The sequence below is a fragment of the Chiloscyllium punctatum genome, chromosome 12, assembly GCF_047496795.1.
Source record: "Chiloscyllium punctatum isolate Juve2018m chromosome 12, sChiPun1.3, whole genome shotgun sequence".
Lineage (NCBI taxonomy): Eukaryota > Metazoa > Chordata > Chondrichthyes > Orectolobiformes > Hemiscylliidae > Chiloscyllium > Chiloscyllium punctatum.
This window is the reverse complement of record NC_092750.1, coordinates 2,138,024-2,153,953: the sequence shown is the minus strand read 5'-3', so window position 1 is coordinate 2,153,953 and position 15,930 is coordinate 2,138,024. Positions and strand designations below refer to the sequence as shown.

The 15,930-nt window shown below is 43.4% G+C and overlaps 1 protein-coding gene across 2 annotated transcripts in view; it reads left to right on the top strand.

Moving 5' to 3' along the window:
* Positions 1-15,930, top strand: part of lamb2 (laminin, beta 2 (laminin S)) — a 212,105-nt gene that overhangs the window by 176,519 nt on the left and 19,656 nt on the right. For both annotated transcript variants that reach the window (XM_072581737.1, XM_072581738.1), the window contains 3 exons: positions 4,677-5,049; positions 5,495-5,679; positions 12,988-13,229. In XM_072581737.1, coding sequence (XP_072437838.1) covers positions 4,677-5,049; positions 5,495-5,679; positions 12,988-13,229 — 800 coding nt within the window. The remainder of the gene's footprint in view (positions 1-4,676; positions 5,050-5,494; positions 5,680-12,987; positions 13,230-15,930) is intronic.

The following is a 15,930-nucleotide window of genomic DNA, read 5'->3' as shown; positions in this document are numbered from 1 at the left end:
TAATGGTATGAGACAAGAACTTTCAAATGTCGATTGGAGTAGACTGTTCACAGATGACTGACAAGTGGGAGGCTTTCAAAATGTGATAACAAGAATTCAGAGGCATTATGTTCCTGTTAGAGTGAAGGGTAGAGCTGGTAAGAGTAGGGACAATAGATAAATAAAGATACTGAGGTTCTAGTCAAGAATAAGAAAGAATCATATATATTAGATATAGACAACTGGTTTCAAATGAATCTCTTGAAGAGTGTAAAAAGTGTCGGGGCATTCTTAAGAGTGAAAACTTCTTAAGAGCAAAGAGAGGATGTGATAGCAGATACGGTTAAGGATAATCCAAAGAGATTCTACAAGTACATTAAGACCAAAACAGCAATTGGAAAGAGAATAGGGCTCCTTAAAGATCAACAAGGTCAGCTATGTGTGGAACCACAGGAGATAGGACAGATACGAAATTAATATTTTGCATTAGTTTTTACTGTATAGAAAAAAAATGAAAGTAGAGAACTCGGGGAAATAAATAGTGATGCTTTGAAAACAGTTCATAATGCAAAAAAGGAAGTGCTGGAGATAGAGTCATCGAGTCATAGAGATGTACAGCATGGAAATAGACCCTTCGGTCCAACCTGTCCATGCCAACCAGATATCCCAACCCAATCTAATCCCACCTGCCAGCACCCAGCCCATATCCCTCCAAACCCTTCCTATTCATATACCCATCCAAATGACTTTTAAATGTTGCAATTGTACCAGCCTCCTCTGGGAGCTCATTCCATACACATACCACACTCTATGTGAAAAAGTTGCCCCACAGGTCTCTTTAATATCTTTCCCCTCTCACATAAACCTATGCCCTCTAGTTCTGGACTCCCCCACCACAGGGAAAAGACTTTGTCTATTTATCCTATCCATGCCTCTCATAATTTTATAAATCTCTATAAGGTCAACCCTCAGCTTCCGACACTCCAGGGAAAACAGCCCCAGCCTGTTTAGCCTCTCCCTATAGCTCAAATCCTCCAATCCTGGCAACATCCTTGTAAATCCTTTCTGAACCCTTTCAAGTTTCACAACATCTTTCAGCTAGGAAGGAGACCAGAATTGCATGCAATATTCCAACAATGGCCTAACCAATGTCCTGTACAGATGCAACATGTCCTCCCAACTCCTGTACTCAATACTCTGACCAATAAAAAAAAAGCATACCAAACACCTTCTTCACTATCCTATCTACCTGCGACTCCACTTTCAAGGAGCTATGAACCTGCACTCCAAGGTCTCTTTGTTCAGTAACATTCCCTCGGACTAGAACACATGAAGGTGGATAAATCTCCAGGACCTGATCAATGGTTACCCAGGATGTTGAGGGAAGGTAGGGAAGAAATTGTGGGATCCCGAGCAGAAATATTTGTATCATCTATAACTATGGGTGAAGCACCAGAGAATTGGAGAGTGGCTAACTTTGTGCCTTTATTTAAGAAAGGCTGTAGGGAGAAGCATGGGAACTACAGACCTGTCAGCCTGACATTGGCAATGGGTATGTTATTGGTCAGCTATTGATGAAGAGATCCAGCATCACCTCCAGTGAGCTAGCGCAGCCTTCGTTAGCCTGAGTAAAAGGGTGTTTCAGAGCAACAACATCAGATCCGACACCAAGGTCATGGGTTACACAGCTTTGGTGGGTTCCCGCCCTTCTATATGGCTCTGAGACCTGGACTGTCTACAGCAGGGACCTCGAGGTGCTGGAGCAGTACCACCAATGGTGCCTGTGCAAGATCCTGCAAATCCACTGGGAAGACAGATGCACCAACACTAGCGTCCTCGACCAGGTCAACATCCCCAGCACTGAGGCACTGACCCCTCCCCCTTGATCAGCCGCGATGGGCTGGGCATGTCATCTGCATGACTAACATGGGACTCCCCAAGTAGATGCTGTATTCCCAGTTCCAAAATGGCAGGAAGCACTCCAGGATATTCTCAAGGCCTCACCGGCAAAGTGCGGCATTCCCACAGACACCTGGGAATCACTGGCCCTAGACCATCCAAAGTGGAGGAGGAACACCGTTGAGACTTGCTGTCAGGACAAAATGGAAGCCAGGTGAAACAACGAAAGCCGCGCTGCCACACTAATGCCTGACCCACCCCTTCCCATGACCACCACCCGCCCCAATTGTAACAGAGTCTGTGGTAGCCACATTGGTCTGTGCAACCACCTATGGACTCACCCTGAGAGTGGAAGGGAGTCATCCTCATCTGAGTGGGACCGCCAATGATGATGATTATGGTAGGTAAGTTGTTGGAGGTGATTCTGAAAAATAGAATTTACATGCATTTGGAAAGTCGAGGACGATTAGGGATAGTCAGCATGGTTTACTGCAAAGGAAATGTGTGAATGTCAACAAACCTGATGAATTTTTTGAGGATGTAATCAAAAAGACTGCTGAGGGCACAGGGTAGATGTTGTTTACATGAATTTAATAAAGTCGTTGACAAGGTTCCATATGGTAACTGATTCATAAATCAGATCACATGGGATTCAGGATGAGCTTGCCAACTGAATGCAAAATTGGCTTGACAATAGGAGACAGGGTGGTGGTGGAGGGTTGTTTTTCAAACTGGAGGTCTTTGACATGCAGAGTTTAACAATAGGAAACAGAGGGTGGTGGTGGAGGGTTGTTTTTCGGATTGGAAGTCTATGACCAGCGGGGTTTGATACTGGATCAACTTTTGTTTGTCATTTATATAAACAATTTGAAAGAGAATATAAGGCATGGTTAGTACATTTGTCAGAAGTCACATGACACTAGGTTATAGTCCTACCATGCTGTCTCTGTCCCAGAGTGTTTGAAGGCTATAAAAATGGGTGCTTTCTTTCTCACTGTATCGGGAAGCCTCATTGGTCAGAACATTGACTCTTGGAGTTGGGACATCATGTTGTGGCTATACAGGACGTTGGTTAGGCCACTTTCAGAATACTACATACAATTCCGGTTGCCCTTCTATAGGAAAGATGTTGTTAAATTTGAAAGGGTGCAGAAAAGATTTACAAGGTTGTTGCTGGGATTGGAGGGTTTGAGTTATAGGGAAAGGCTGAATAAGCTGTGGCTTTTTTGCCTGGAGCATAGAAGGCTGAAAGACGACTTTTATAGAGGTTTATAAAATCATAAGGGGCATGGATAGGGTTAATAGCAAAGGTCTTTTTCCTAGGGTGGGGGATTTCAAAACTAGAGGCATAGGTTTCAGAAGGACCTGAGTGGTTACTTCCATGCAGATCCTGGTGTGTACATGGAATGAGCTGCCAGAGGAAGTGGTGGAGGTTGACATAATTACAACATTCAAAAGGCATCTGGATGGGTATATGAATAGGAAGGGTTTAGAGACAAGTGAGATGAGGTCAGATTGAGATGTCTGGTCAGCGTGGATGAGTTGGACTGAAAGGTCTGTTTCCGTCCTGTAGGACACTAGTTGATGAAGATAATACTTGATGTGGTGTACACAGAGTTCAAAAGGTGTTTGATACAGTGACACACAATACACTTGGGAACAAAATTAGCCATCATAGAGCAAAAAGGATGGTCACAATGTGGATATAAAATTTGTTGAGGGATAAGAAAACAGAGAGTATTGGTTTATGGGTATTTTTTGGATTAGAGAAAGGTTTGACGTGGATTTCCCAGGGGTCAGTGTTCCTTTTCCTATAAACTTGTAGATGATACAAAAACTTGGAAAAATTGTAAACTGTGAGAAGGAGTGTAGAACTTTTGATGGACACTCACATGTTGGTGGAGTAGGTGGATATGTTTCAGATGGAAAAGAGTGAGCTCATACATTTTGGTAGAACATGGACACAAAGTACAAAAGTATGGCTACTCATTTAAAAATTGTGGAGAAACCGAGATACCTGGAGATATGAGTATAAAAATCATTAATGGTGGCAAGACGTATGGAGAGAGCAGGTAATAAAGCAGCTTCGACTTTACTAATAGGGACATTCAACACAAGAGCAGGGAGGTGATGCTGACTTGTGTAAGGCACTAGTTAGTATGCTGTATCGTTCTTTGTACTACACTTCAGGAAGGATGTGAATGCATTGGAGAGAGTACAGATTTAGGAGAATGGGTCCATGAATAAGAAACCTCAATGATGAGAATAGTATGCAGAAATTAGAACTGTTTTGTTTGGAGAAGCGAAGACTAAGAGAAGACTTTTGATAGACATTTTCAAAACTGAATAACTTAGATACAGTAGATAAGGAAAATCTGTTCCCACTCATAAAGGGATCAAGAATAAAAGGACACAGACTTATAGCTCTTTGCAAAAGAAGCAAAATGATGTGAAAAATCCCTTTATAACACAGATTGAGTGTGGAAGTCACTACCTTGAAGTGTGGTGGAGACATGCTCAATTGAGGCATTTCAGGGAACATTGTTTCAATTCAAATAATCATTCAATGTGCAAAGTTATGGGGAAAAGGGCAGCAAATGGCACCAAGTCATAATGCTCACTTAGAGAGTCAGTGCAAACACAATGAACCAAATGGCCGCCTTCTACAGTGTAACAATCCTGTGATTCTTTGATCTCAGGATTGTGGAACCAGCGTGCTGAGTCTCTTCTCCCTTGCCCAATGATTCAAAAGGCTCGATAGTGATTTTCTCACTAAATTATGATTTCTGTTTTCTCAGTGTGTGATTGTGACCATCGAGGGGTCGCTACAAGCCAGTGTGATCGGGTGACCGGGCATTGCATGTGCCGTCAAGGGGTATCTGGGGTGCGTTGTGACAAGTGTGCCCGTGGATTCTCAGGACAGTTCCCAGACTGCTACCCTTGCCACCAGTGTTTTGGAGACTGGGATCGCATTGTGCAGGACTTAGCAGCTCAGACAAGGAGTCTGGTGGAGCGAGCCAGTGAGATTAGACTAACTGGAGTCAGTGGTTTCTATGAAAGTAACTTCCGTGGCCTGGAGGAGAAGTTGCTGCAGGCTCAGAGGATTGTAAATGCACGAAACGCAACTGCTATGGCAGTGGCAGAGCTCATGAATGTGATAAGAGACCTACGGTGAGTGATTCATTCTGTACATGGTGTGACATGACTCTTGCTCACAGATCCAGATATTATGAATCAAAAACAATAAGAAAACATTTGTTAGATTCTGTAAGGAACATTCAAAATTCAAATAATTTCTGGGTGATGATACCCTACGCAGTCTAATAACAAAGGATAGTTTTTAAAATCATAATCAAAGGTAATAGGAGAATGGGATTCAACTGAATGGGATATATGGGAAGTAAGAATTAACAGGCTTGGATATTAACAAGTATGAGAACTGATCAGTATTAGACTGATATACTAAAGGATATTGGGAGTGAGCAGCAGAATGGCAAATAGATTAGATGGGATATTCGTGGGCATCAGGAGTGGGCAGGAAAGCAGGATTAATTGGATGAAATAACCACCCTTTGTTACAGTGAGACTGAAAGCCATGTTTAAAATTTTTCTTCAGGAACCAAATTTCTGGGACCACAAACATCTTGAATGGACTTGAAGACGTTCTAACTGCAGTACAAAACCAGAACAGTGGCGCGAGTGTTGAACTGAGTAACCTGGAACGTGAAGCAAAAGCTCTGAATCTTTCCAGCAAGGAGTTATCCAGACAGCTTGACATACTGAAGCACTCCAATTTCCTTGGTACACTTCCCCATGAATTCATGGCTAGTTTAACTGTGTTGGTTCATGCCTTATGGTTAGCTGAATGACTCTTTATGGTTAAATATGGTGCAGCACTAACCTACTAGAGGAAGCTCTGCAGGTTCAAGCCCAGGTCTAAGGGGTGAACTAATTGAGATCTGAAAAGGACTTAGTAGATAGAAAATATTTCATCTGAAGGGAGATGTCCAAAACAAACGGGGGCAAGGATGGCTTAATCTTAAAACTTCAGCTTGACTGTTCAGGAGGGAAATTGAGAAACATTTTATCATGATTAAAAATCCAGACATCCTGACAGCTGTAAATGCTAAATAACAGGTGGAGTTTTCAGGACTGTGATTGAAATACTTTTTATTGGGTAAGACTAGGGTGGCACAGTGCGCCAGTATTGGTTAGCTCTGCTGCCTCACAGCACCAGGGACCCAGATTCGATTCCAGCCTCGGGTGACTGTCTGTGTGGAGTTTGCACTTTTTCCCCATGTCTGCATGGGTTTCCTCTGGGTGCTCCAGTTTCCTCCCACAGTCCAAAGATGAGCAGTTTAGATGAGTTGGCCATGCTAAATTGCCCGTAGCGTTAGGTAAGTTAGTCAGGGGTAAATGTAGGGGAATAGCTCTGGGTGGGTTACTCTTCAGAGGGCTGGTGTGGACTTGTTTCCATACTGTAGGAAATCTAATCTAATCTAATCTAATATTCATAACTCCTAGATGGTGGACTAGTAGTCCAGTTGATAGTTCCCAGTTTCAGAACCAAAACTTCAAATCCAACTTGAGGACTTAAATAAAAGTAAAGTATTGTGGAAATTATGGAAATCTGAAATTAAAGCAAAGTGCTGGAGAAACTTGACAGATCTGGCAGCATCTGTGAGAAAGAAAAAGGTCAACATTTCAAGCCCAATGTAACTCTTCTTCGGAATTGTTTCAAAATAATGGACTCAAAACTTTAACTTTGATTGTCCTTACCCAGATATTGCCAAGTCTGCTGAGTTTCTCCAGCACTTTGTTTCTATCCCAATCCAGAACCTACAGGCCACAGAAGGAATATTCCCGATAAATTTCTAACAGGCTATTCATCAGCAAACTAATCCCACCAATAAACTCTCACTATTCCCTAACGTGTAAACAAAACTGCACAGAACAATTTGAAATAATACCTTCCAGGAACTGGACTGACAATTCCCCATACTCACTTCACTCTCCATCAACAGAAATGTTCATTGAAATGCTCCATCCTCTTCAGAATAATTGGCTGTGCCCCACCCTTCCACCAAAGGGGGAAAAAAATGGCCTGGTGTCTGGAATTCTGTTCCTGAATCTCTCTGTCTTGCGACACCATTGGCACATGGAAGTGGTTACTGCAGATGCTTGAGATTACAGTCCAGATTAGAGTGGTGCTGGAAAACCCTCCATCAGGCTTTTGCCTGAAACATAGATTTTCCTGCTTCTCGGATGCTGCCTGACCCTGCTGTGCTTTTCCAGCACCACTCTAAACTCCCCAACCCACCCAGTTTTCCTGAAGCTCCATTTTGAGCGTGGTATTTTGATGTCAGTCATCTGTAACATTTGGGTTTTAGGTGTGCAAGGTACTATATAGTTGTTACAGCACAGAACTAGATCGGTTGGCCCAACTGGCCTGTGCCAGTGTTCATGCTCCCTATCAATTTATGCACCCTACCCATCTTCATGGTTCCTCACAGCCTCCAGGTCAATTATGCATTTTACTCTCTGAGGCCCATCATACATGCCATGCCAACCTACACCCTCTACCCAACACCACTGTTCCTCATGCCAAACAATGCTCCTCTATCACTCCTTAGACCACTCACTCCAGCATAATACAAACTGTCCCAACCCATGACCCCATCTCATCCCATGGCCTTTTATTGCCCTTAGTGCCAATTCTTGCTTATCCACTCCCCTTTATTTTAACACAATCCAAGACAATCCACTCCAGTATCCACTATGGGTAGACTCAGGAGCTATGCTGAGATCTAATAATAGGAACATAGGAACACAGGAATTAGGAGCAGGAGTAAACAATTCAGCCCTTCGAGCCTGCTCGGCCATTTAACATCATCATGGCTGATCTTATCCTGATCTCAACTCCACTCTCCTGCCTGCTTCCCATAGCCCTTGATCCCACTTTTCATCAAAAACGTGTTTATTTCTTTCTTGAATCTGTTGATCGATTCTGCCCCCATTTCACTCTGGGACAGTGAGTTCTACTGTCTTTCACAACCTTCTGTGAGAAATAGTTTCTCATCTCAGTTTTGAGTCTATCTCCTCTCATCCTATGTCTCTGACCTCTTGTCTGAGACTGTTCCGCAAAGGGGGAACATCTGTTCAACATTCGTCTTATTAATTCCCTTTAGCCATTTATGTACCTAGACCATAAGACCATAAGACATCGGAGCAGACATTAGGCCATTTAGCCCATCAAGTCTGGTCTGCCATTCAATCATGGCTGATATGTTTCTCAACTCCATTCTCCTGCTTTCTCTCCATTACCCTTGATCCCCATGATACTTAAGAACCTATCTATCTCAGTCTAAAATATGCTCAATGACCTGACCTCCACAGTAGTCTCTGTGGCAATAAATTTACCTAAGCGTATTTGATATACCTAAATATAGATGATCAAATCTCCCCTCACTCAGCAAGATTACTCAGTGGTTCAACTGCTGCTTCAAACAGTCAGGGATTCGGGTTCGATTCCACCCTTGTGTGACTGTGTGAAATTTGTACATTCGTCCTGTGTCTGCATGGGTTTCCTCCCACAGTACGAAGATGTGCAGGCTAGGTTAGTTGGCCATGGGAAATGCAGGGTTCCAGGGAGGGGGTGGGTCTGGGGGGGATGCTCTTTGGAGGGTCAGTGTGGACTTGATGGGCCAAATGGCCTGTTTCCACACTGTAGAGATTCTATGATTTATTCCTCTGAACCCCAGCAAGTACAAGCATAAGCTATTTAACCGCTCCTTGTGCAACAGACCTTTCATCGTTGGAATCAATCTGGTGAATCACCACTGAACTGCCTCCAGTGCCATCACATCCTTCCTCAAGTAAGGAGACTCAGATTGGATACAAAACTCCAGGCATGATCTCGCCAATGCCTTATATAATTGTAACAACACTTCTTTACTTTTATAATCCAGTCCTTTTGCAATCAATGCCAAGATTCCATTTGCCTTTCTTCCTCTATGCTGCACCTTCACACCCACTTTCTGCAATTCATGCATAAGGACACCCAGATCCCTCTGCACTGACCCACTTTGAATCTGCTTTCCATTTAAATAATAATTTGCCCTTTTATTTCTCAGGCCCAACTGAACACCTTGCACTGATCCACATTAAACTCCGTCTGCCAGATTCCAGCTCATTCTCTTCACCTATCAATATCCATCTGTAAACTCTTTATCTCCTTACCACAGCCTGCTTTCCCACCTATCTTAGTATCATCCACAAATTTTGCAAATTACACTCTGTCCCAGGGTGCAGATCATTGATATAGACTGTAAATAGTTGAGGTTCAAGAAGTGAACCCTGCAGCTCCCCTAGTTACAGTTCGCCATTCACAGATGGACCCATTTGTCCTGACAGTCAGCCAATCCTCAATCCAAGCCAATACTCCACCCTAATCTCCCAGGAGTCTAGCCTTTTGGATCAGTGTTTTATGTGGCAACTTGTCAAACACCTTCTGGAAGTCCAGATATACCAAATCCACCGGATCCCCACTATCCACCTCACTGGTTACATTCTCCAAAAACTCTGGCAAGTTGGTTAAGCATGACTTGCCCTTCGTAAAACCAGGCTGACACTGGTAAATTGAGTTTTGTTTTTCTAAGTGTTTAGTAATCTCCTCCTTTATGATTGACGCCACCAATTTCCCCTCTACAGGAGTCAAACTAACCGGCATATAGATTCCCACCTTTTACCCATCTCCTTTTTTGAATAAGGGTGTCACACTAACATGTTTCCAATCCACCAGTAGCTTTCCAGAATCCAGGGAATTTTGGAAAATCAGAACTAATGCATCCACTATCTCTGCTGCCAAGTCTTTTAATACTCTAGGTTGCAGGCCATCAGGCCTTTAATCCCATTAGTTTACATAATACCTCCTCCCTAGGTGTAGTAATTTCACCAAGTTCCTCTGTAGTAACTGCAGTTTTTTGGGGAAAAATTATTATCTCCCACTTGATTAGTGCCTCTGCCATTTCTGAGTTTCCCATTATTACCTCACCATTTTCATCCTCTAAAGTGCGAACATTTGCTTTCACTATTTTCTTCCTTTCTTTATACTTACTGAAGCTTTTGGTATCATGTTTTAAGAAACTATTATAAACTTCACAATATTGATAATCTCTCACTTTTCTTTTAGACTAGGTCCCCTACAATATGGAAACAGGTTATTTGGCCCAACAAGTCCACACCGACCCTCTGAAGAGTAACCCACCCAGACCATTTCCCGAACTTAAATTTACCCCTGACTAATGCATCTAACACTATGGGCAATTTAGCATGGCCAATGTACCTGACTGACACATCCTTTTGGATTGTGGGAGCAGACCAGAGCACCTGGAGGAAACCCATGCAGACACGGGAAGAATGTGCAAACTCCACGTAGACTGTCGCCCGAGGGTGGAATCAAACCCAGATCCCTGGCGCTGGAAGACAGCAGTGCTAACTACTGAGCCATTGTGCCTTCTGGCTTGACAAAAGACAATTTAATGTATTTAAATGACTTCAAGTGCTTAATTGCTTATCAGAAACAAACAATTCTCTAAATACTTAATCCCTTATAAAAGTAGAAATTTGTATTCGTATTGACCCATTGAAAACAGCTAATCACTTGATTGCCTTTCTGAGCTGCTAATAATTCTGTGATTATGATAGGCTGTGAAAGCAGTCAATGAACACTAATCTTATAGTGGTAAGACAGCAAAACCTTTTGAAATTACAGGCATTGGTTTTTTTTATCAACTGAAAATTGTTTCTCTTTTCCCAAAATATAAAGGGCAGAGATTTAATAGCTGAATAGTTCTAAAGATCCTATCCACATTTTATGCACATTCATATCCATATCTTAATAATTCGAAAGGGGTACTGAATATTTCTGAAAGGAGTATTCCATCACTCCAAAAAGGATCATTAGTTACCCAAAGAACTTTGGTAGGGTTAGAGCTTTTCCTTAAATGCCTAAAGACCACAAGTCACGTATAAGACATTCATGTGACTCAATTTAAATCTGCTTGAAGGCAGCTGCACTTTTAAACGCTCATGTGAAGAATGGCTGTGTGAAGTAATTCCTGCCTCCATTCCTCCCCACCAGCAATACTAACACGTGCTAGGTTTGGAGACAGGACTTTAAGTTTTGTCAAAAGTAAGGACTACAGATGCTGGAGATCAGAGTCAAAAAGTGTGATGCTGGAAAAGCACAGCAGGTCAGGCAGCATCCGAGGAACAGGAGAGTCAATGTTTTGGGCATAAGCTCTTCATCAGGAATATGGGTGAGGCCCAAGAGGGCTGAGTGATAAATGGGGGGGGGGGGGGGGCGGGGGCGGGGGGGGGGGGGGCAAGGTAGCTGGAAATGTGTGATAGGTCAGAGGGTGGAGCAGATAGATGGGAAAGAAAATGTACAGGTAGGACAGTTCAAGAGGGCTGTACTGAGTTGGAAGGTTGGATCTGGAATAACGTGTGGGAAGGGGAGATGAGGAAACTAGTGAAGTCAGTATTAATCCCGTGTGGTTGGAGGGTCCCAAGGCAGAAGATGAGGTGCTCTTTCTTCAGGCGTCGGGTGGCTAGAATCTGGTGGTGGAGGAGGGCCAGGACTTGCATATCCTTGGCAGAGTGGGAGGGGAAGTTGATGTGTTCGGCCACGGAGGGGGGGCTGCTGTTTAGTATGTGTGTCTCAGAGATGTTCTCTGAAACGTTCCCCAAGTTGACGTCCTGTCTCCTCAGTGTAGAGGAGACCACATCAAGAGCAATGGACACAGTGGATGATGTATGTGGAGGTGCAGAAAAATCTCTGCCCGATGTGGAAGGATCCTTTGGGGCCTTGGATAGAGATGAGGAGGGAGGTGTGGGCGGAGGTTTTACACCTCTTGCAGTGGCAAGGGAAAGTGCCAGGAGCGGAGGGTGGGTTGGTGGGGGGCATGGACCTAACACGGGAGTTGTGGAGGAAATGGTCTCTGCGAAATGCAGATGCAGATGGGGGTGGGGGGAAATATATCTCTGGTGGGGGAGTCTGTAGGTGATGGAAATGGTGGAGGACGATGTATTATATTCGGAGGTTAATGGGGTGAAAGCTTAGGACGGGGTGTGGGGGGGTGGTTTCTGTCCTTGTGATTGGAGGTGTGGGAAGTGGAGGAGTTGTCCTGGAGTGCATCGTTGACCACTTGGGAGGGGAAACTGTGGTCCTTGAAGAAGGAGACCATCTGGGATGTTCTATGGTGGAGTTGGTCCTCCTGGGAGCAGATGCAGCGGAGGGATTGGGAATAAGGGATGGCATTTTTACAGGAAGTATGGAGGGAGGAGGTGTAGTCCATGTAGCTGTGGGAGTCGGTGGGTTTGAAGTAGATATCCATGTTGAGTCAATCTCAGGAAATGGGGATGGAGAGGTCCAGCAAGGGATGGTAGGTGTCCGAGATGATCCCGGTGAACTTGAGGTCAGGGTGGAAGATGTTCGTGAAGTTGATGAACTTTAAGTTTTGGAGTCCACTGCCATTTTGGCCAAGGTGCAGAGTCCTTCCAACATAATGAAAATGCAAGCCAAATTGTGATTCTGTCCAAGTTTTCACAACTTCCTTACTTTTAAATTGGTTAGCACTGCTGTCTCACAGCACTAGGGTCCCAGATTCGATTCCAGCCTTGGGTGAGTGTCTGTGTGGAGTTTGCACATTCTCCCCGTGTCTGTGTGGGCTTCCTCCGGGTGTCCGGTTTCCTCCCACAGTCCAAAGATGTGCGGGGCAGGTGAACTGGCCACGCTAAATTGCCCATAGTGTTAGGTGCATTAGTCAGAGGGGAAATTGGTCTGGGTGGGTTGCTCTTCGGAGGGTCTGTGTGGTCTGGTTGGGCTGAAGGGCCTGTTTCCACACTGTAGGGATGTAATATTAAATGCACGCTCATGCTCAGTTTACAGTTTCTATGGTTTTGAACATTCCCATTGCGACTTTTAAGGATTCACAGAAGTGTACTCCTAACTCCCTTCATTCCTCTCCCTCACTTATGCACTTCATTTTCTCATGTTATTGGCAAATGGCATGATTAACCACGAGTGACACTGTTTTCTCTTACCAGGGGCTTATGACAGTATACGAAACTCTTATGATCAGTCGTGTCAGGCAGAGAGGATGGTAAATCGTTCCACAGTGACCTTTCCCAGTATTATCAGTGCATCTGCTGGCACCCGTCGTAAGACGGAGCTCTTGATGAGAACGAGGAAGGATGATTTCAATCGGAAGAATGCTGCCAACAGACGTGCTCTGAATGACTTGGCTGCCAAAGTGCAAACATTAAATTTGAAGAACATTAATGAAAAGGTTTGTTGAAATTTTCTGCCTGCTTCTTGTTCTGGCCCCCAGCACTGCTGTTGTTGGAAGTCAAAAATGGAACTTAATATTTCTCCCTGTGGTTTTGATTTTCCAATCCAGTATTGAATATTGAGAGCACGGTGGCACAGTGGTTAGCACTGCTGCCTCACAGCGCCAGAGACCCAGGTTCAATTCCCGCCTCAGGCGACTGACTGTGTGGAGTTTGCACGTTCTCCCCGTGTCTGCGTGGGTTTCCTCCGGGTGCTCCGGTTTCCTCCCACACTCCAAAGATGTGCAGGTCAGGTGAATTGGCCATGCTAAATTGCCCGTAGGTAAGGGGTAGATGTAGATGTAGGGGTATGGGTGGGTTACGCTTCGGCGGGGCGGTGTGGACTTGTTGGGCCGAAGGGCCTGTTTCCACACTGTAAGTAATCTAATCTAAAAAAAAAGTCAAAAATCCATTTGCAGGAGAGAGGAGTAGTGAGGGGCAGAGTAGAGATGCCCCAGCTTGACTTGGGAACAACTAAATTTTTATAAGTTAATTCTAGTTAATGTTGTATGACTATAAAGCGTAGTCTTTACTTTGCAAGTCACCCCTGAGAAGATGCCAGTAGGTCTTCATTCTTATCCATTGCATTTGTTGTGGTGAATATGCACCTATAGTGCTATTTAGTAGATTAGTTCCAGCATTCTCATGTAACGTTGAAGAAGTAACAGTCGATAGATTTCTAAGTTGGAATATTGTCAAGTGCATTCTGACCTTGTCCTTCCAGGTGGGGTAATCACAGAATTACTTAGTTAATGTAGCGCAGGAGATCATTTGCCCAGTATGCCTGTGCTGGCTCTCTGAATGAGAATTCCATGTAGTGCCATTTTCCTGTCTACTCCATGTAACTTTTCTTATTAACTCAGGGCATGTAGGCATTGCTGGCTGGGCCAGATTTTATTGCCCATCCCTAACTGCCCTTGAGAAGAAGGTGGTGAGCTGCCCTCTTGAACCAGTGCAGTCCATCTGCAATTAGGGAGGGAGTTCCTAAATTTTGACCCAGCGACACTGATGGAATGGTGATGTATTTCCAAGTCAGGAAGGTGAGTGGCTTGGAGGGAAACTTGTAGCTGGTGGTGTTTGCTGCCCTTGTCCTTCCGAACGGTAGCAGTCATGGGCATGGAAGGTACTGTCTAAGGAGCCTTGGAGAATTTTGGCGTATTGTTTATTTTCAAATAACAGTCTAACTACCTTTTGAAATTCTTGACAGAATCTTCTCTACCATACTCTCAGGCAGCACATTCCATATGCTAGTCAGTCACTGTGTGAAAAACGTTTTCTCAAATCACTTTTACTTCTTTTGCCAATTATTTTAAATCCGTGTTCTCTAGTTCTTTGCCCTTTCACGAATGAGAACAGGTTTTCTCTATTTGCTGTCTCCAGCCCCTTCATAATTTTAAAAACATCTGTCATATCTACCCTTTATCTTCTTGAAGGAAAACAGTCCAAACTTTTCCAATCTATGTTCATAACTAAAGTGTCTCATCCTCGAACTATTCTCGTAAGCCTCTTCTACACTCTTTCCAATGAGCTTATATCTTTACAATGAAGTGTGGCACAAATAACTGTAAGCAAAACACTATCTGAGGCCAAACTAGTGTCTTATACAAATTCAACATCACCTCCTTGCTCTTGTGCTCTATGATCCTATTAATAAAGCCCATGATATTGACTGCTTTATTGACTGCTTTCTCAACCTGTCCTTTCACATTTATGAGTCATACACATAAATCCAAGGCTTCCCTGTTCCTGCACTCCCTTTTGTACCCTTTATTTAATATTGTGTATCCATGTTCTACCTGCCAAAATGAAGCACATCACATTTCTCCTCATTGAACTTCACTTGTTACCTGCCTGTCCCTTTCGCCCAACTTATCAGACATTCTGGACTGTCTATCTCTCAGTTTACTGTACTTCTAAGTTTCATATTATCCAGAAATTTTGAAATTCTTTGCTGTACCAAGTTTTAGATCTTCAATACATCAGCAAAAGCAAAGGTCCTACTACTAAGTCCTGGAGAACTACAAACCTCCTACAGCTTGAAAACAAAATCCATTAACCGTTACAAAAAAAAAGAACTTCAGATGCTGAAATTCAGAAAGCAAAATAGAAATTGCTGGAAAAACGCAGCAGGTTTGGCATCATCTGTGAGAGGAGAGAAAACAGAGTTAATGTTTTTGCTCCAGTGACCCTTGTCCTGTTTGTGTTTCTGATTTATGTCCCTGACTGGTTAATACCTCATCGACACATTACCCTCGGTTACCTCTTCAAAAAACAAACTTTGGCAAGTTAAATTTCATTCACATAAAAAATCAATGTTGATATTCTTTAATTCGTATCTGTCCGTGTTGCTATGATTTTGTCCCAAATTACTATTTTTTGATGTTTCTCACCACCATAGTTGCTGAGCATATTTTTAAAAAAAACTTTTTTTGAACAAGGGTGTCATGTTTTTTAATTCTCTAGTTCTCTGATATAACCCCTGACTCTAAGGAAGCTGAAAAGCTTCTGGTTAGTACCTCTGCAATTTCTACTCTTGCTTCCACCAGGATCCTTGGGTGTGTCTCATCCAGTCCTGGCAGCATAACAGCTAAGTACAGATAATCTACCTAAATACCTCTTCCTCATCAATTGGGCACCCTTCTAACAACTGAATTAACTCTT